Genomic DNA, 21,618 nt, shown 5'->3' with positions numbered 1-21,618 from the left:
TCAGGACAAACCCAGAATTAATCCCATCGTTTGTCCTGGAACGGTGGCTGCTGCTTCAACAGGAAGCACATGGCAACAGGAGATAAGCTTGAATTAAAGTCGCGGTTATAAAGTATGTGTTTACGGTTATAAGGCTGGACGTGGAGGGTTTAAAGTTTCACTTTAGGTAACGAAAGTTCTGGTTTCAGCCTGGTTGTTTTCAGTGGAGGGGACTGGGAAAGGGAGGGCAGGGTGAAGGAAACTAACCCACAGATATTTAAATGGCTGGTACATTCTTACTTTTATTCTCCTTTACATGACAGACACATTTTCGCTGGACCTTCAAAGTGGGTCAGCTTTCTTGGAACTGGGTGTAAAACTCATCCAAGTCTGAGCTGCTTCAGGTCACTCTTCAATTTTTTTCCTACTTTATCACAGTTGAAAATCCCCCTCTTCCATTTCCCACCACAGCTTATTCATGATTATCCACCACAGGCTCATTAAGGGGTTGCAGAGACGGGAGCAGCCAGCTCAGAAAAACTCCTGAGCTCCAAAAATCATGGCTGGGCTGGGAATGAACACCTTGGGACAGGTGTTGCCAGGAACTAAACAGGACACAGAACTGCAGATGGAATTCCCAGGCTGGCACGTGGAGACCAAGCTCTCCCCAGGCTCCAGGGTGAAGCCAGGACCTGAACTCACCCCTCTGGAGTTTACACCAAGCTTAATCCATTAAGCTGCTTATTTTCTGCTGCCTCATTCACAACACGTCCTCTAAAGCCAAAGGAAAAGAAGATGCAGGGGCAGGGAATAAAATAAAAGAGGCTGATTGCATTTAAGAATTTAAATCATTTTATTGCTTTACCTGCCATTAGGACAATCTATAACAAAAGGAATATAATATAATATATTAGCACATACAGTAAATCAGACTTATAGAGTCAGGTAACAATACAAAAATGGTCCTCTGGTTGACTATAGCTTCCTAGGGCAATAGACTTCATCAATTTGCTGAAGATAGACTAGCAAAAAATTACTTCTAAAGCCCTGAATGTTAGCTAAGGCAAAACTATGCCAATTGTGGTTTCAAACATATTGAAATTGCACACAAAGGTAAAGCTATAACTGTGTTTAATATTTAACTCAGACTTAGCTGATTTATCTTAAAATCTTGTAGGTAAAACTACAAAAGGGAGTAAACAGCAAGCTAAAAAGATGCAGTAGTGAAACTTGATTAGAAAGCCTTATATTAAAAAAATGTGCATTTTTTTTGTGGAGCTTTAACTGGTTTACACAGTTTTTGGTGCTTTAATATAACACAAAGAACACATATGAAGAAAAAAACCTGCAGAGTCAAAACTTAAGAAAAAAGTTTTACTAAAAAAAAAAAAAACCAACAACAAAAAGGAAGGAAAAAAAAAAGAAGCAAAAAAAGGTAGCATTTGCTCATTCCTTAAGGACTCTGGCAGAAATCCTCTATTCAACATTTCTTGAACAGAGAACTCAAACCACAAGCATCTCAATCCCCTTGGTGGGATTTCAGTTTCAGAAATACCCTGAAACCTTTTGTAAAGGCTTGATAACCTTCAGAATTATTCTGCATCAATTAGCAGACTCCTCCTGATTCTCTCCATGCCTGGGAAAACGCTGGATTTGCATCCACTCCACCTCAGAAAGGAAATAAAACGAGGGCTCCATCGTTAAAGTAGTTGCACAACAAATGCCAAACTGCTTGCTGTCACTCCCAAATACAAACCTATGCTACTTGATATAAATTACAGTTTAAAGGAAACCTTAAAAATTGCCTACAATTATTGAACCGTGGAATTCAGTAAAAACTTTTGGGAAGTCTTGGTGAGCACAGAGTAATGGAACACAAAGCTGGGAAATACTGAAATACATTTAAGACTCCGCAACAGACTGAACTTGGGGGGAAAAAAAAAAGAAAAGGATGAAATGAGTGCGGTGGAAATTCCACAAGCAAGAGAAGAGAATGCACCTTTTGGCTTTGAAGTAGATTCATAGTGAACCATTTTTAAAATGATGAACTGACAGCTCTAAAACAACAACCGAGTGTTGCAGGAAAGTTCAAACATTCAGTTTTTCAAGAATAATGGAGCTTTACAGACCAGCAATCTTGTCACCTGCAACTGATCCTGGCCAAAACACTCAGCATTTATTTTCCCTGGTAGCAAAGGGAATCATGGTGATTTTTTTAAGTCAACTGAGGATTAACAGAACAATTCACAGGGAAAATCAAATGTTTGCTTTCGACTTCTACACCAATCTAAGCACTCCAAGAGCACTAACAGCTGGACAGCCGCACCATTCTTACACCCATCCATGTACTAGAGACCAAAGTCAGGCATTTCATGTAGCATTTGGTTCCTGCCACTTGGAACAGGAAGAGTTTTAAATGGCAAATCTATGGCTGGAGAAAGAACAAGTGAAAGAGATCAGTTGCGGCAAGTCAGCAAATGGATCGACAACTGCAGGAGTTCACCAGAACTATTAACCTGGAAAGCTTTTGATTTACACTTGACAAGAACAGAACTAAGCAATCTTAAACCAGCAGACACAGGAACAATTATACTGGCAAATTCCAACTGTGGCTTTCTTAGCAGCTGATGCCTCACGATTGAACCTAGGATTACAGTACCCAGAAAATGAAAACGAAATGCAGAAAACCCCAAGCCCCGAGAAGCTCAATTACAAGGGTAGCTCTCATGTGGAAAGAAATACAGCAGGTGATGACCACAGCCTTAAAATCTGTCCAATAATTTGAGAAACACCTTTGAAAGAACTTTTTTTTCCCTGCCTTTTACCGTCACCTCCTCCCTCTATGGCAATGGCGTGGTGCCAGGAGCTCTCTCCCTCGCTGAAGCAAGGCTGCACTGGCCTGAGTTGGACACCGGTGCACAGAGAGAAGCAAATGTCTCCATTGAACTTTTTCTATTAATTTAATGGGACAGAGAGCACAGAAATAATATGCTCTAAATTAATGACAGTGCCATGATAAGCAGTTTATTTTTTTCTTTTTCCTTTTTTTTTTTTCCTCTTTTTTTTTTCTCTTTTTTTTTTTTTTTTAACCGGACAGGAAGCTGCAAATGCCGGTGGCGATGTGGCTCTGCACAAGGGGAAGAAAGCAGTCTGCATTGGTGAAGCATGGCTTGGACAGGGAGGAAGGTTTCAGACAGACAGTGATACAAAACTGTTGTACTGCTGGATGTTCCTCTTGAGGATATCCGAGCAGGGCCCCAGCACGCGCTCGAACCGGGGCCGGTCCAGCTTCACACATTTCAAGGGGCCACGAGCCACGACGGTGGCAGCACGAGGACGGTTCATCAGCAGAGCAATCTCACCTGGGACAGCAGAAACAGGGAACAGAGTTACCAATCAATGGGAAAAAGAGGCAAAGAAATGACCCTTCTCCACTTTAAATTGCAGAGAAGGTAACTCAGGCTCCAGCGCCGCTCGGAACAAGTACCTCGTAATTAAATAAAAAGCAACTGCTTAAAAAAAATAAAGCTTGCTTGATGATTTTGTTATTAAAAAAACTGCCCACATTCAAGTCTCCCTGAAAAAAAAAAACATAAAAAATTTTTCAATGCTGTGTGTGTTCGAGGAAAGGTAATGTTTCAATTCACCGTGTAATTTTCCTAGCCAACAAGTAATTATTTTTCAAATAGTACTGCTCAGTTCTGGTGTTTCTAGGAAACTCAGGACAACAAGAGCACGGTTTTGAGGTAAACAAACAGATAAAACAATCATGCACCAGGCAGAAGCGTTTGACCCATTACTGGCTGGCCAGAATCAAGACTCTGACTTTGTCATGGGACTGTGGAAAATGAGCATTTTCAAGTCCCACTGGATCCCCATTTCTTTCAAGTTTTGCACAAACATACCAAAAGTTTTATTTCAACTGCTGAACAACATATTTGGAAATGGAGTTTTCAACAAGCCCCTGCTATCAGCAACAGAAACAACCCCTAACCTTCCTACAGCAAGAATGGAAGAAACCACAGCAGCAACTCTGGGGTTTTGTTTGCTTGGTTTTGGACTGGAGTTCTTTCCATGCTCAGGACTGAGGAGAGAACTCGGTGTCCCTTGGAGAACATTTCTGCTTGCATTATCAGAAGGGATGTTCAAAAGAAATGAGGAAAACTTTTCCTCTGTGCCCAATTAAAACTCCTGAAACTCCAGGAGCAGCTCCAAAAGATAAAGAATAAGGAGAGTTAAACCCCTGAAGGTCTGCAGCACCTGAACACAATGACTGTGATAATGTTTAGTTTCAGAGTGGGAAAACTCAAGAGAACACAGAGGGAAATATTAGAAAATATGAAATGACATAGAATGAAGTCTAGTCCTAGATCCTGAGCCCAGCAGGCCTTTGGGCAGAGCCCAGGCACTCCAGTCCATCCCAGTTCAGGCCTTGCAACAGAGGATTTGCTGCTTACATCATCTACAGAGCTGAAAACCTGGACAACCAAAAGGTTTTAGCAAGAGGAAAGAGAACTACCTAAAACATGAGGAAAATGTAGGGGGTTTTGAGAGGGAAAGGGCTGTATGTAACCATTAAACAGCAGGTTCTGACCAGGTTCCTTTCTGACCTAGAGAACAGAAGGCCAAGGAAGGAATTTTCTTATCTTACTGCTGTCTTCAGCTGTGTAATGAGTGACTACAAAGACAAACCCAGGCTGCAGAGGGAAAGACAGAGAAAAAGCAACAGGCTGCAGAACAGGAAATTCTTGTCAGGCATGATGGAAAAAAACCTCTCCACAGCAAGGCTGGTTAGACAGAGAAAGAAACTGCCCAGAGAGGCTGTCAGATCTCCATCCCTGGAGACACAGGAAACTCAACTGGACACAGCCCTGGGGAATATGATGCAATTTCAAATTTAGCTCTGCTCAGGGCAGGGAGGTCAGGCAAAATCATCTTTTACAGTAAAGTGTGGAAGGATCACAGCCTGTGTGCACACCTGAGTGACTCTGATACTCACCCCAGGAGTCCAAAACAGTAATTAAGCAAATCCATCTCATCTCTACCATTGACACAGCACAGACAAAATGGCGACAGCGCTGTCTGCAGCCACAGTTGTCACAACATAACTCACCAAAGTAATCAGAAGGTCCCAGTCTGCCCACTTCAACAAATTCCTCGTTTTCTGACCGGCGCTGTAACACTGCAGCTGTGCCCTTCAATAAATGACAGCAGTCAAACAACTGGAATTTCCAACATCACTCCAAACACTGAATTTCACACAGAATCAGCTGCTTTGCAGAAATAACTGTTATGATGCTTCAGTTAAAAAAACCACTTCACAGTTCTTGCACAGTTCACCTAACTGCTGTATAAAAACTACTGCTCCTCTCCTCTCTAAGCATAAAACACCTTGAACATTTACATATCCACAGCAGTGACTTCTTCCTGGTTTTTCTCATAACAGTAGGAATATTATAGTATGACTAGCAAAAAACCCAGAAAAAAAACCCCAAAACACCTTAGAGAAGACAATACTACTAAGGCATTACCAGCTGTCTAGGACAGGTCTGTACTCTCAAAAAAATAAACTGCTTTCAGTCAGAAATTTGGGGTTTTTTTCCTAAAAGTATCATTTGTGAAATGAGCAGAACAAAATCCAAATTACTGCATGTCCAGCAAGGTGATGTTTCTTTGGAGATTTTCTGGAAGTACATTCATGTGTTTTGTTGCTCTCCAAATGCCTGCTTAGGGACACAATAAAAAAAAGTTCTGAGCTTTTAATTTTGAGCTTACATACCTCCAAGATAATGAAGAACTCGTCTCCTGGCTCTCCCTGGACCACAATCTTCTGCCCATCCTCAAACTGTACCGGTTCCAAGGCATCAGCCACAGTGAGACGTTCCCACTTGTCCAGAGATTCTACGGAGTTAAGAATTCACTTCATTACTGGAGCGTCCTCTCAGGGCACCAATTTCACCTTTTGCTCTGTATTTATACAGAGGTCAGTGTATTTCTGGCTGCATTTGTGCATCAGTGATTGAGACCTGAATTAGAGTTATTCTGATGCAGAGAAGCAGTTGTGATAAATTACCACAACAGCCGGTAATCATCATAATGCTGGGCAACAGCTTCATTGCAATGTGGCAGTTGATTCCACTCCAGAACAAAAATCTTCTCACTTACCCAATATAGATACTTTACTAAGGAATTTCTCATACATATTTCTCTTTCTCAAAGTATTTCCCTATGAAAAAAAAAAAAAAAAGGACACAAAGTAAGTTTTCTTTCTTCTCTAAATAAAACTCCAGACACAAACAAATTTAACCAGGCACACAGTGTTCTGTCTCACAGACCCCAAACCCACAAGATGAAATGTTTTGAAATTGAGTTCTCTCAGTAATATTCCTGTTGAGCAACATTCCTAAAGTACTCAGCATTTATTGCAGCCTTATTAAACTCTCAGCTCAGTTTACTACTGATATTGTTTTGCTCACTAATGCAAGATTCCCCCTTGCATTGTGCCTGAGAGATGCGCGTTGAGTAATCAGCTTTCTAATTACTGAAGAGACAGCAGGATCTAGAATAAATAACTCCAGTAAAGCACAGGCACAAGGACATATACCCAGGATCCACGACCCCCAAAGCATAAATCCAGGTTTGGAGGGATACTTGCCATCAGGATCCTTCTGTAGCTGTCCCTGTCAATGCCCCACAACTTGACGTTGGTCTTGGCTTTGACGGTGGCAGCTCGGGGGGTGCCGTAGATGAGGGCGAGCTCTCCGAAGCTCCCACCCTCGCCCACGCTGGTGGCCCACTCACTGTTCACGTAAACCTGGAAGGCAGAGCGTGGTCAGACACACCTCAGCTGCCCTCTGTTCCCTTGGGAGTAAAAGGAAATTCTCACATCTGTACTAAGGTTGATCATTTCGGGGTTTTACCAACGCTTCCAACCCCAGCACAATTTGTATTTTCAGTGACAAAGGGATTCTCTTCTCCACCTCCTGCACAGACTCTACACACACAGGCTGCTGGGAAATTACATCTCAGCAAGGTCTGTGTCATAAAGAGCTATGAATGAGCTGGGCTGGAAAATAAGAAATCTGGTTGTTCTTAAAGCCTGCCCCACAACTCAACTCCACCCTGCACGCCTAAAACATTGGTATTGTGTCCAAATCATTCGTTTTGAAACTCGGTCTGTGCAGCCAGACTGAGCTGTTGAGGAGCAAAGCAAACTTCTATAAGTAAGAACCTAAAATGAGAAAAGCTGCTAAAGGCAGGGTCTATAGAAGAGGCCTACAAATACCAGAGTATTCTTCTGCTAGGAATGAACATATCATTAATAAACTACCAGGAATGCTTACATCCATTTCTCCTTGATCAACAACGTAGAAGTTATCACCTTCATCACCTAAAGCAGAGGAAAAAAAAAATTGAATATACACTAAACTGAATATACTAAGAACTGTTGGCATCTCTGCCAACTTTAATGTTTCAAGTCCAACAGGGTTGACAAATTTTTGCACAGTTTGCAGGGTGAAACATCACATTTTGCTGATTTCACACTCCTCTCAGCCCCACGAAAGGGGACATCTACTGGTTCCCAGGAAACAGCAGCAATTCCAGGATTACTGGAAAGGCCAACCAGATCCATAACCTGACATAACATTTCTACATAATGTTGATGACATAATATTGTCATCAAAGGACAATATTCCCAACAGATAATCTTTTCAAGGAAGCCACATTCTCCTCCAGTGGCTATGACTCCTCACTTAAATATGAAGCGCTTCAGGGAACACAAGAAACTGTGTGGCTGTGGTGACCCTGCTTTTATATTAAAATATAAACACAAACTAAGAGCACTGGACCAGAGCCAGCTCCCCATCCCCAAACGATTCCCCAGAGCAAACACTGTCACTTGCCTTGCTGGATGACAGTCTCTCCTGCAATGTAAGTGACGGGGAACATCGCATCGAAGATGTCACTGAAGGAGAGGACACCAGAATCAGACAAAAACCTGCACAACTCCACACATCTGCACCCAAACCATCAATGCTGCTCCCGCAGCTCTGTGACCACTGCAGATTTGTGACACATTTAGTTCTTCTGAAGTCTGCACTTCCACAATCCTTAACCCCACAAAGATTTCCTCCTACCTCCTTTCATTATCATCAAGATGGGTAAACAGCACGTTCTTCTCAATCGCTTTTGCCAAAGCAGCCATGGTTTTATAATCTTTTGGAATAACCTAGGAGAGAGTCAGAGAAAGCAAATGGTTAATTTTTGCCATGAAAAATTTCTGCATTCCCTATGGTAAATAAACAACTTAAATTGCTACAAAACACTGGCTGAGTTTTTCCATTTTCTTTCAAGCGCTATAAATACAACCCCAAATATAGTCAATGTTTACAGACAGTTTGAACACAAGGAAAATATAATCTTGTATTATTTTATGCAACTGAGAAGCATAATTCCATGCTCAGTTTGTAAGGTTTTTTTACAAGAGGACAAATATCTGTTCAACCTATGTTTTCCTGGGAACAGCAGCAAGCCTGCTCTGCCATTAGGCCAAATGTTGTTGCAGCTGCCAAATAACTGGAAGCACATCATATATAATATATCTAAATATGCATGACTTCAAAGGGAACAGGTCTAAGTAATGCATGAACGGTTTAATTGCATGATAGGTTGTTCTGTCCTCAGTTAAACAGCCATGCACACAGGTCTGCTTTTTACAGCAGGCTCCAGGAGCTTGGTGTTTTTCAATGCTCTGGATAGAAGGGGGTTTCAGATAAACTCTCAGATTGTGGATGTAATTTTGAGCAAGGTTTAAGAGTCAGAGCACCTTTCTAACATAAGAAGCAGCATCCTCTTCTGTGTAGACTTCTGCACTGATGGCCCCACGTCGTGATCGATATTTAACCACAGGGTTGAGGGGAGGAGGAGGGGAGATCTCATCCTCCCGGGAGTCGGAGCGAGAACCAGACTTCAGCTGATTCAACAACTGCTTTGTTTCCTCCTAAACAGGAAGGAAGAAGCGTTTGTGTCACATAATCCAAAGGGAGGGGAAAAAAAAAAAAAAAGCAGCCATGTATCATGTTCCAGCCCAGCCTGCCAACACCAGGGAGCTTCCTGTGTCCCATTATTCCCACATTAAGGCAAACAGGAGACTGCAGCATGTGAGATCAAAGGCCTTTCAAGCATGCAGTAGATGTGCCTTTCATTCCTACCAGTCCCATCACAATGGTGTTTATTTTATTGAGTTATCCTGCATTTATTAAGCTATTAGTGTGAACAAGTGGATTCTGGTTTCTGCCAGCGTGTTCAACAGGTGATGAGGACGTTCCTCAGATGCTGAAGGCGCTTTCCCAGCTGCAAACCCCCAGTTCCTCCCCTGGGCTGCGAGGTGTTAAAGCCTTTTGGGGGCTGAAAGACAGAGGAGCAATTCCTCAGAAATCCGTGTTACACGAGAAGCCTTTGAAAGAGGCCGAGTCATGGACCAACTTGATACTCATTAACCAACATTTATTTTAGGAGAAAGAAACATGAACACTGCTTTCAAAAGAGCTGGAGGAAGGATGCTGGAGGCCAAAGGGGGATTTTTTTTTAATGCAAACCACAAGCAAACCTTGTACAAGGTTACTTGTTTTCCTTATTTCCCTCAGTTACTTATTGTGTTGTAGTGATACTGTAGAAGACCAGGGTACTGACAACAACACAAATCCTAATTAACTTGACACGCAGCAATTTGATTCTTTGAAAGATTCATCTCAATCAACTAAAATCAGATTACAAACAAAACAGCCAACCCTGGAGCCAGAGCGTTGACATCATAACAGCTCCAATGACTTTCCCAGCATTAGGAAACGGGGGTTTGGGACATTCTGTAAAAGAACAAGGCCTCATCTGTTCTCCCAGAGCTCCAGCCCCTGTAAAAGCTGGGTTTGTCCCTGTGTCCTTGATCCCAGCTGGGCACTGAGGCTGTGGATGACAACACCAGCCCGAGGGAAGGGCCATGAGATAACCATTCCTGGGAGCTTCCAGCCCCCTCTCCCAGAGCCAAGGAGCTCCACCGCCTCACGTTTCACTTCCTGCTCTTTGCCCATTGATAAAATGGTGCCACATTTCCCAGCCATGGCAGCAAAATGTATTTAAAACTCCTTTCTGTCCTCTGATTTTAGAGGAACAAGTCTCAACAGAGATGAAATAAAAATAGCCTGAGCAGTAATAAGTGTTTGGTGTAAACTGCCTCACCATCAACCACAGAACATGTTTGTTCACATACAAAATGCCTAACCCATTAAAAAAGACACTTTTTAAATAAGTGAACACCAGCTGCTGGGTTTTCTCCAGTATCACATAAAATATTAAATATTGTGATCAGAAACTGAAGCACTTCAGCAGCTTCTAGTGAGGGAGCTGTTATCAAAACACTCTTTTCAAGAGACTCCTCAGGGCAATGTCCCACTCTGGGAGAAGGAAACTGCATTAACACAAAAAAATATAACTGGTAACTTCTGTCTGACCCAAAATTTAATATTAACTTTTTTTTTTTTTAAGTATAGTAAGGTAGGGGATGGACACAGAAACAAGTTATAGGTGGGTAAAATAATGTATTAATTGAAAATACACCAGTTATTCTAAATAGTCCATACACACACTCACCAAGAAGATTCCCCTGAGACAAATCAGAGAACAGAACCAAAGAATGAGGTTACAAAAGACCTCCAAGATCTTTAACTCCAAACACCACTATGTCAACTAAACCAGCAATCTCCAGATATTCATATTACACACAGCCAGACAGCCCTGTGCCATGACATCCTACAATCTCAGCTTTCATCTTTTTGATAGATACCTTTTACAAATTCTGACACTAAACCCCATTTATTAAACCAATAGATCGGAGAAAAATCACAGTAGGACCTCAAGAAAGAGTGGCAGTGGTTATTCTCAGACACCCTTGGATTTAGCCAGTGTTTATGAGGAAAATGTGTTGGTTCAAGTCTACAAGATCCTCACGTTAAACATATAATGGATGAAGACACTCAGATTGCTCTGTACTCATCAGTACTAACATTCCCAGGATTTGAGAAAGGTTTAGGAATAAAGTCATCTATTTATTACATCTAAGTGTTGATCCTGGTCTTTCAGCTGATGAGGCAGTTCAGTTTTCAGTGTCAGTCAAGAACTGCAAGCCTCACTTTTCCTGACAAATAACAAATGTTTATCAAGTCCATTTCAATTATTACAAGCCATACTGAAGAGATGACACTTCACACACTCAGCTTTAAGTCTATCAGCTTCTGAAGAAGACCCTCACAATTTCAGAGTTATGGTGTACACTGCTAATTGCCATTGCACCAGACACAGTCACAACTTCTTCTGGTTAATTAGTATTTAATTTATATAATGTTTTAAAAATTTAAACATTCAGAAGCTATAAAAGCATTTTTAAAAAAGCTCTGCCATAAATTCGCAATTGCACAGTATATCCTCCTAAAGTAGCTTCTTTTGCAAATGAAACACTTAGGAAAATGGGAAAATATTTGGATATCTGAGCAGGGCAGGTGGTGAGGAACAGGGACACTGACTACATGTCCATCACACTAATTCCTGCTTTCTGTAAAGCCTGATGTGCACATCACTGCATCACACACAGTATTTCAAGCATGCACTTATTCCAGAGCACAGTCGTGTCCATCAGCCAGCATTCATCTGACACGTTGCAATAATGATCCTGACAATAAATTTCCACAGCTCAAGCTGCATTACACAGCCCAGCCCAGTGCTGGAGAGCTGTTACAGCTTTTAGCAGGTATTGGTATTACCAGACATGTTTGCACAGCAAAGAGAACAGAGGCCTTAGCACACCACAAACAGATCAAATAAAACCATTTATACAATCAATGAGTAGTAATTAGATTCATCTAATAGCTTTCAGAACCCAGAGGAGGACATTTGAATTCCTATAGTAGCTGTAACCACCTCGGAGGCAGCAATTTCCATGTTTCTGAGCAGAAATTCTAAAGCATGTTTAAATTTCTTCAACATATTTTAATAACATGCCAGTGAATCAGTTCTGTTTGTGTGCAGTGGAAGAGATGACTTGTCAAGAGAATGAGAGAGAAAATAGCAAGCTCACTTCAGTTTTCAATGGTGTTCCTTCAAAAATCCGTCTCATAAAAAAATCTGAAGTGAGACACAGTCAGAGAGGAGAATTTAGAAAGCACATTGAAAAGTTGCTCTGCTTTATTACAGAGGCAAAGGACAGGATTTTGGGAGGTGAAGCAGAGCGAGTTTCAGGCATTTTTGCTGCAGCAGAGCTGAGGACTGGGCTGGAGTTGGTTAATTACGTTACTGAGCATTTGTGCTCTCCAGAGAAGGGTGTCAGGAGTTTCCTGCCCAGCACAGGATGCTCACAGCTCTGGGGTACCGCGTTACCTGGCTAATGCAATGTACCAGGCTGAGCAGGGAAACCACCCAGAGGTGGCTGCAGCACGTTTTAAATCCTAGGAGGCAAGAAAAAAATGCTCCAGCTTCACTTGTAGCTCCAGCTGCACTAGAGGGCACTTGGAACCCATGAGAAAAGACCCTGACCAAAACTGTGAGAGCAATTTAAGGGGAAAAAAAACATTACCTAACCAGTTTTATTTTCAGCTTCAGTGTATGCTGACCGAGAACACAGAGAGCCCATGTGCATCAGAATAAAATCACCAACTTATTAAATTCCAACATTCGTGTCATTAAACTCAGAGCTGGACTTGTTATCTTGCTAAAAAACAAATTAACTTCCTAAATACTGCATGTTGACCATAAATCCACTGCACAAAAGCCCCCAAATAATCCCATTTTATATCCCCACATATGGTTTGATTTATGATTTATTTTAAGCACAGTGATGCAGTTTACTTGGTAAAATTTTGTGTACAGGTACCTGTGGTGATGCTTTAAAATTCCCAACCTAGCAGTACTTCAAAACTCAAGAATCCAAGGAGGGGAAGGAGTCATTGTAACAGGCAGGGACAAGGGATTTTTAAGAACCTCATTATTCACTGTTTTGTTGCTGATACATGCACCAGAAAAAAAAGTCAGAACTCTTCATTTCATAAGCAAAATGTTCCCCAAATAAATGATGAGCTATAGCAGGTAGTCTGCATCCTTTGGTCATTTTCTAGTACTTATCCTGAACACTTCCATTAAAATACAATTTCCACCAGACATATTTATGATCTCCAGTGCTAATTTCCTCCTTCTTTATATCAGCAATTAGTAACACACTAGAACAAAAAAATAAGGTAAATATCTAACTGCCCTACACAAGTACTGAGAGCAGCACCTGCAAACTGCTGCACAAGGTCACAGCTGCATCATGTACTAATTCCATGTTCTGAGTACAGCTGCATCCAACCTTCCCTCTGCACGAGCCTTTAATCTTCCCATTTCCACGGCAGCTCCTTTTCCTACCTGCTTAGATATCAATATACAAAATTAACAGGGCAGAAGAGTGTGAAATCACCATTTCAACTCTGAATGCTTTCCATCCCCAAGATCCCAGAACGCTTCCAACAACAACAAAAACACCAAAGGGACCTCAGGACAAACACAAGAGGGACACCAACACTGAACTCCCAGGAGAAGGCAGGAATAGGCTCGTCCTTCCAGAGATCTGGAATGCAAACCCTTCCATTTGACTTCAGCTAGGCCTGGATAATACCACTGGCACCACTTCTGTGCTCTACCCACATTACTGGAAATCAATATAAGAATCCAAATGTCCTCACCAGTGCCCAGCAAGGTCAAACTCCACAGTTTTCCAGCTCCATGCTGTGTATCAGCTTCCATGAGTAAGCACTGAACTGGGATCACACCTGTATTCCACCTGGATAAGCCTCCTGGTCACCCGGGTTCTGTCCTACAGGCTTTGGTATGACAGAGGTGCACGAACTACTGGAAAACAGGATCTGTTTTCCAAAAGCACCACTTCCAATTTCAAACACTCAACAAAACCGGTCAATTCTGCAGCTCAGCCCCTAAATGACAACGATGCGTTTAAATATAAATGCTGTTCCACCCTCCTTCCCTCCCATTCTGTATTTTTACCTTCTCCAACCTCTCAAAGTACTCTCTGATGAATCCCATGGGTCTCTCGGGTCTCACTGTGCATAACTGTACGATGCAATCCTTCAGCAGCTGCTGGATGTTGTGTTTTTGGATGTAAAGTTCACATTCCCGGAGGCTCCGCTCCTCCTCGCTGCTGCTGCTGCTGGAAGCTGCCATTGCTGAAGGGAAGAGAAGGAGGTGGTTAAATAATAAATAAATACTGGAAACAAAGAAGCTACTGCCCAAAACAAAGTTATGCTACATTATCTTATTGATACCATAGCAAAAAAAAACCCCACCTTTACCTACCAGAGCAGTAACTAAGCTAAAGAAAATGTTGTGAACTTATTTAGCACCGGGAAAGAAATCAGAAATCAAAACTCTGAGGGCTCTACAACTAAAGGCAGAAAAGCAAAAGCATTCGGTTGAGCTGAAAAAGCTTCAACAACTCAAGCCCTGTGAGTACTCCAAGTCAGGGAAGATTCCACCTGAACTTCCTGCTGTTAAACAGAGGATTTTGTAGGACTGGAGGCTCCGTCAGGAGCTGCATGGTCTGTGTGGGGTCATGGGGCTGGACCATGGCCAGGAGAGAGGTGGGTGGAAGCTGGAAATGTGAGAGGCCAAGCATGACCAGCATTCGGAAGTGAAACATGTTCAGGTTGAAGCCAAAGCCAAAATGTCAAGGCAGAGTCTGCTAACGGAAGTTATGGATTACAGCATCGCTCCTGTGTAATTTAAACCTGTTCAGACCTCATCACTTGTTTCATGGATACACTGCAATCCCAAAAATACCTCTTCAACTGTAAATAATGCAGAGTACAGCTTTAAACATCTGTTATGATGCCAGGTTTTTAAAAGACTTCAGCTATGACACTTTCAAAAAATGTTCTTAAGCAGATTTTCCCCCCTTTCCAGTTTGTTTCCACTGGGTTTGCACTTACAGATTTTGGTAGCGGGGGGGACAGGAGGATTCTGTCACAGGAGGGTTCTGTGAGAAGCTCCTGGCTGCTTCCTCCATGCCCAAAAGAGCCAATGCCAGACAGCTCCAACATGAAACTGCCACTGTTTCAGGCTGAGCCCATCAATGACAGTGGCAGAGCCTTTGGGACAATGCTTTTAAGGAGAGAGGAGAAATGGCTACTTCAGCCAGGTAGAGGAGGGGGAATATATGGGAAAAACAGCCCTGCAGCCCCCAGGGTCAGTGCAGGAGGTGCTCCAGGCCCTGGAGCGTGGATTCCCTGGCAGCCTGTGATACAGCCCACGGTGAGGCAGCTGTGCCCTGCAGCCCAGCGAGGTCCTTGGGGAGCAGAAATTCACCCACAGCCCATGGAGATGCACCCACAGCCCCTGGAGATCCATGAGGAAGCAGAGATCCACCCACAGCCCCTGGAGATCCATGGGAGAGCAGAAATCCACCCACAGCCTGTGGAAGACCCCACACAGGAGCAGGGGAATGCAGAGTGTGACCCCACAGGAATCCTGTTCTGGAGTGGTTTTCTGTGACCATGGAAGGGAAACCAGGCTGGAGAGCAGCCTGCAGAAAGGACTCCCACTGGAGAAGCCCTTGGGGGACTGTCTCCCACAGGGAGGGTTGAGGAGTCTCGCCCTGAGCAGGATGGAGCAGCAGAGACAACTCGGAACGAACTGAGTGCAATCCCCATCCTCTGGGGTGAGGGGAGGTAGAGGAAATCAGGAGTAAAGCTAAAGCTGGAAAGAAGGGAGAGGGCCAGGAAGATGTCTGTAAGAGTCAGCTTTATTTGTCATTATCCTACTCAAATTTAATTAGTTTAATTTATTACCAATTTCCCTAAGTAGAGTCTGTTTTGCCCATGATGGCAAGCAGTGAGTGATCTCTCCCTTATCTCAGTCCAGGAGCCTTTCCTTATATTTTTCTTCTGTGGTTGAGATGAAGAGGGCAATGATGGAGCAGTTTTGGTGGGTGCCTAGCATCTAGCCTAGCTGAGCCCACCACAAGGTTATAAAACCACTTTAAAATACATTTTTTATGTATACATGTACATAGACACAGATTTCATGCCTTTCTTTTCATAAGAAAATTAACACTATGAGAGTATAAAGAAACAGGAAAGAATTTCTCAGGGCACTTTTGGATGAAATATAAAGAAAGTTACCTGGTGCAGGGAGTGTGGCAACAGCTTATTAATATTCAGTAAGATATGTTGATCCCGGGATCAGCTTTTGAAAGGGAAAAAACGGATTAAGTCAAAACAATTTTGAGAAATGACAAGTCACTGAAGTCACATCATGGCTTTTATCCTGCTGAGGCAGCAGCAGGAAAACCCAGGGCACAGAGGCACCAGAACAACGTGCCCCTAAAGAATTCTGCTGCTGGAGATTATAGAAGGCTTCGAGTTAATATGGAATTAGCAACACTTCAACCAGGTTTCATTCTAGTCACACTTAATCCCTGCTCAAGGACACACACACATACACGTGTATTGTGGGTTGCATAAACAAAAGCGTGGCCTTCCCACGGGCTGAAAAAGAGCCGAGGAGTTCTCCAGTTACTCCTTTTGTTTTGCCAGCCCGCACGGTGAAGGTCAGCGTTAATTAATGAGCCCCGGAGAACCCCGGCGGCTCCGTGACCGCCCGCAAGTCAGGCTCCGTGAGCAGACACGGGCACGGGCCACGCCAGAAGGGCAAGACCGGCGCAGGAAATGCGATATCACGGGCAAAATGAAAACTCCGGTATTTCTACAAATCATTTTTTCTGCACGCTCCCAAAGCCTTCCCGAACTCCCCAAGGCGTGGCTGCCCCGCCCAGCCCAGCCCAGCCCTGCCTGTCCCTCACGCAGCGCGGGGCCGCGGCCGCTTCAGAGCCGGGGCCACCGGGGAGGCACCGACCCGGTACCCCCGGGCCGGGGGACACGGAGCCGCGGGGGCACAACCGGCCCAAGGGCCCGGAAGCGCCGCCGGGCGCGGCCCCGCAGCCCGCGGGGCCCCCTCGGGCACTGGCTCGAGAAAGCGCCGCTGCCCCCGCAGCAGCCCCGGAGCCGCGGCCCCGGCCCCGCTCCCTCAGCCGGACCGGGCCGGCCCCGCCCCAAGGCCGCAGCCTCCCGCTCCGCGCCCGTCCCGCCCGGTTCTCGCCGCCCCTGGCGTCGGTCCCGCCGCCGCCCCGGGGCCGTCCGGCCGCCGCCCTTGCCCCGCTCACCTGCGGCGGCTCCGCCGGGACCCCCCCGCCTGTCCCGGCCCGGCCGCGGCCTCGCTGCAGCGGCGGCACCGGAAACCGACCGGCCGGACGGGCCCCGCCCGCCGTGACGTCAATGCGCCTCGCTCTCGCCCGGGCCCGTCGCCGCGGTAACCTTAAAGGGGCAACGGTGGGCGCGGCGCGGGCACGGGCGGGGGAACGGCGCGGGAGGAACAGGCGGCTTTAAGGCGCGCGGGGCTGGCGGGAACGGCGGGGGGTGGGGGGGATGTGGTCTGCTGAGGGGCGCGGGATCTCCTGAGGGGAGCGGGAATGGCGAGAGGAGAGGGAAACCCTGAGGGGAGCGGGAATGGCGAGAGGAGAGGGAAACCCCGAGGGGAGCGGGAATGGCGAGAGGAGAGGGAAGCCCTGAGGGGAGCGGGAATGGCGAGAGGAGAGGGAAGCCCTGAGGGGAGCGGGAATGGCGAGAGGAGAGGGAAACCCTGAGGGGAGCGGGAATGGCGAGAGGAGAGGGAAACCCTGAGGGGAGCGGGAATGGCGAGAGGAGAGGGAAACCCTGAGGGGAGCGGGAATGGCGAGAGGCGAGGGATGCCCTGAGGGGAGCGGGAATGGCGAGAGGAGAGGGAAACCCTGAGGGGAGCGGGAATGGCGAGAGGAGAGGGAAACCCTGAGGGGAGCGGGAATGGCGAGAGGAGAGGGATGCCTTGAGGGGAGCGGGAATGGCGAGAGGAGAGGGATGCCCTGAAGGGAGCGGGACCCGCCCGGGCATCAATTCCACACCGACACGGCCGCGGGTTCTGGCGATCCCCGGCCTGGAAAGGACCCAGTTAAAAGATCAGAGATTATTATAGGTGGAGGGAAATAAACGATATTCAAGTTTGGCAAAAATTTCACTTTAATCGACGTAAATCGGCATGAGGAATTATTTCATGTGTCTTTATAGCTGAGACGAGCCCTTTGATTCTCTTCACTTTGTCTACTCCAAGCTGTAAGAAATCATTTAAAGTAAGAAGCCGCCGAATATCCGGGCTGTGCTGGCGCGGGCAGAGCCCATCTCTGGGCTTGGGAAGGAGAAATGATCCCTAAAAATGAGCCCTGAGTTGTGCATTTGCTGATCTTGCAACACAGAACTTAGCTTTTTACTTTCATTTACATCATTTCAGCCAACACTTCCTTGTGCTTAACCCATATGGGAGAATCATATAATGTATAGTGAAAATTACTCTCAACAGCAACAGTTTAATGTATATTTTGATATAAGATAGTAGTGTGTGCAGTGACACACAAGCCATCAGGAACTACCTGTTCTGGGGTCCCTCATTTATTAACTCTTATATTAAAGAAAGAGTAATAACTTGGGTGTAGATCTTGACCTGCAATTGCAACAGACCCAGTCCAGCCCCTGAGCTCACATTCCACAAATCTTTTACATATGAGTTAATTAGAAGCCAGGGTCCAGGATTTTCTGACATTAAGCTCAAAGCTGGTACTTCTACGAAAAATACAAATAAGTAATTAATATTTGTGAAACATTGTCAGAGCGCAGCATCAAAACGCCAAATTACTTGCTCGCCTGGTTATAGAACAGTTCCTTCTGTGACTGAAAGCTACTGGAAGTTTCTGAACACCACAAAAAGTCATCTGCATTCCCACCTACACATTTCTTTTTTGGCTTTTTACCCCCCCTTTTTTCTTTACAAGCTGCCTGCTAGTGTCACATCTCACTCCTCCCTGTTTGGACAAGTCCCAGTGGTGTTTTGGGATAGATCCCATCTAGAACAAAGCTGGGCCCCGTGTGTAAAACCTGTTCTGCAACGTCCTCTTTCTTGGGGAAACAGGTATTCCGTTGTAGTTGATGCAATCCCTGCTGGAGTGCTGGAGCCGGGAGAGCGGGGAGGGGAACAGAACCAGCTTCCAGGAGGAGTCTTGTGAAGCCAGCCCAGGTTCACTGGACACAGCTTCCCCCCGTGAGTCAGCACTGGTTAAATCACACTCCCATAAGCCGATGCTCCTACGTCTCCACGTGTTAGTTCTCACACCGCCCAAGACGTAAGGGAAATTAAAAGCAAACAAAGCCCCGTTCCATTTGGTCTGGTCTGAATTACAGTCAGATCCCGGTCTTAACCGTCTAATTAAACGTTCCTGAGTAAGTAACTCGCGTTACCGTCAGCGCTATTCCCACAGCTTTCATTTCAAACAACTTTATGCATCGGTTTCTCATGGAGCAATCTTCTGCCCAGGGCTGTGGCTGCTGGAGAGCAGAGGAGAGCTCAGGGGGAAAGAGAGTGTGAGCCAAGGTGGGAAATGAGAACACAGACGTCACCCACTCCTGCTGTGTGCGTGGAACAGAAAGAGCTGCTTGAAAGGTCAGTGACAGCCAAATTGGCAGTGCCTGTGGGGAGCTGGAGTGCCAGCGGCTTCTGCTGAAGGCACCACCCAACTCAGGACCATGTTCTGTGAGGTGCCACAGTCCTGGAGCAGCCTCTGGGGTTGAAACCAAATGAATCAAACCAGTGGCAGATTGAAGCAGCCAATGGTTTTGTCACACACACACAGTTTTAGGTGTTAAATCATGCATGCCCATCACCCTTGAGGTGCAAGTGGGGTTTCAAAGGGACAGAGCACAACCTGGAACACTCCTGATCAGAGTGACTGCAGCACGTGTGCTGTCTTGGGGTGGAGTGAACGAGGAAATAACAAGTTTTAGTGGTACAGAAAGGTTTCATCCACAAACAGAAGCTGCCATTATCCCAAACAGCCCTGAAACCTACATCAGAAAATCGGGGGAATTAAAACCTGTGAGCTGACCGTGGACCATGAGGTGCCAGAGGTAGAGTTCACACTGTATCCTTTGGGCATGGCTCCTTGTATTTCATTTAAGCTTTAACTAGCACTGAAAATAACCCTCTCTTACTGCTGAATACCTTGGCTCACAGCTCCACACAGTGATTTATAGGAAGATCCATAGATTAGAAACCAAAATACACAAAAATATACTCTCTTTTAACCATAGATTATTTGAGGATGGACGGTCTGGGATCCAGGTCAGACTCTGGGTCTTGACAGCTTTCAGTGTGACACTTCAGTGTGCCTGCATGCAGGGACAGAAGGACACTTATCCCTCATCAGTGCAGTGTTTTCCAGGGAGTCTGAGCCTCTGGATGAGTTTTACCGTCTAAAATCTGAAATTTTGCCACATTAAAGGTGACAAAGAAACAGAGCAAGGAATTGATATGATCCAAAAAGAGTCTGAAAGACAGTGCTTGAACTTCCTGCTCTAGCCCCACCATGAGTCATGGGCTCAGAACCCCTGTGGACCCTGAGACGTGGTGTGTGCAGGCTTTGGTCTGGCTGACGTCAGCCGTGTGAAACAGTCCCCAGCGCAGAACCAGTTTGCTACGGGCAGATCCCAAACCATTTCCATATGTTACTTTGAAGAAGAAAATGACTGGTAAGACTCAAAACAGAGCAAGCAAATGCCAAGGAAAAAATGCCCCGAAGTGCCCAGATCTAACAGATAGACCAGTCGGGGAATCCATCTCCATCTGCCAGACGTGCCTGCTGCAGCACAGCCCTTCAGACTCCCAGCGTGGCTCCCAGCTGGAAGGCTCCCAACACCCAAGGGGCAACGCTGGGAACATTTCACCTCCTGAGTCAGTGCTGACGAGCTCAGCGTGAGGGAGGCTGTGATTATCAGAGCTATGTCACACAGCTCTCCTGTGCTGGCTGGACCACAGGCTGCACGGCATGTTGAAAAAGCCAGGATACCCTGGTTAAATTCTGGCCTCGATAATGGTGCTCTTCCTGCCACCCAGCCGGGTGGAACAGGAACTCAGCATTCTCTTTTCTGGCCTAGGGAGTTCTGTCCTAGATCAGTGATTAACCCCCACCTCAACAGCCAGGCAAGAAGGCTCTAAGCACCCTCCTGACAATATTTATTGGGAATTCCTTGCTCAGGTGTCTCTGCATTCAAGGACTCTCCCTCTCCTCAGCTCCAAATGAGGACAGGCATTAATGCAGTGGGAATCAGTTCCAGGTCAGGGTTAAGCTGCCCCCCAAGAACTGGGGGATAGAAGACAGCGCCTGAAGTGGGGCAAAAAATGTCCCTGCAAGGCTCATGCCTCCTGAGAGAAGGAAGGAGATGGGAGAGCAGCAGGTCTGTGCCTCCTGCAGTTTGGATGTGAACAGGCTTTGTTCTGCACCATTAACTTTATACAACCTCTGGGCAGCCTCAGCAGTTCATGAACTGCCCAAGCATCTGCAAATGTGATTCTTGACTTTGAGATCTCTCGGACACAAACCAAATTGAAGAGCATTGAGATAGTGTGCAGCTACTGTCGACTTCTTTTCCGGGAATGCCTGTGAAATGCTCCCAGTGTTTCTTTTGT

General features: G+C 45.4%; 1 protein-coding gene across 2 annotated transcripts; it reads right to left on the bottom strand.

Annotated features, from left to right (window-relative positions):
- Positions 1-808: 808 nt before the first annotated feature.
- PRKAR1A (protein kinase cAMP-dependent type I regulatory subunit alpha) lies at positions 809-17,355 on the bottom strand. 2 transcript variants are annotated; one of them, XM_040081590.1, is made up of 12 exons: positions 17,237-17,330; positions 16,197-16,260; positions 14,065-14,243; positions 8,807-8,980; positions 8,118-8,209; positions 7,884-7,945; positions 7,323-7,369; positions 6,635-6,793; positions 6,145-6,205; positions 5,759-5,880; positions 5,093-5,174; positions 809-3,341 (listed from the first exon to the last, which is right to left on the bottom strand). In XM_040081590.1, exons 3-12 carry the CDS (start codon positions 14,239-14,241, stop codon positions 3,169-3,171), a joined length of 1,149 nt encoding a protein of 382 aa, XP_039937524.1. In that variant the 5' UTR covers positions 14,242-14,243; positions 16,197-16,260; positions 17,237-17,330; the 3' UTR covers positions 809-3,168. The 2 variants fall into 2 exon arrangements, with proteins under 2 accessions (XP_039937524.1, XP_039937525.1); XM_040081591.1 differs by lacking the exon at positions 16,197-16,260 and having other exon boundaries at positions 17,237-17,355.
- Between the last annotated feature and the right edge of the window lie 4,263 nt (positions 17,356-21,618).

This window comes from Hirundo rustica, chromosome 18 (genome assembly GCF_015227805.2).
Source record: "Hirundo rustica isolate bHirRus1 chromosome 18, bHirRus1.pri.v3, whole genome shotgun sequence".
NCBI lineage: Eukaryota > Metazoa > Chordata > Aves > Passeriformes > Hirundinidae > Hirundo > Hirundo rustica.
The sequence above is the reverse complement of the archived record's forward strand: the minus strand, read 5'-3'. Positions and strand labels throughout refer to the sequence as shown.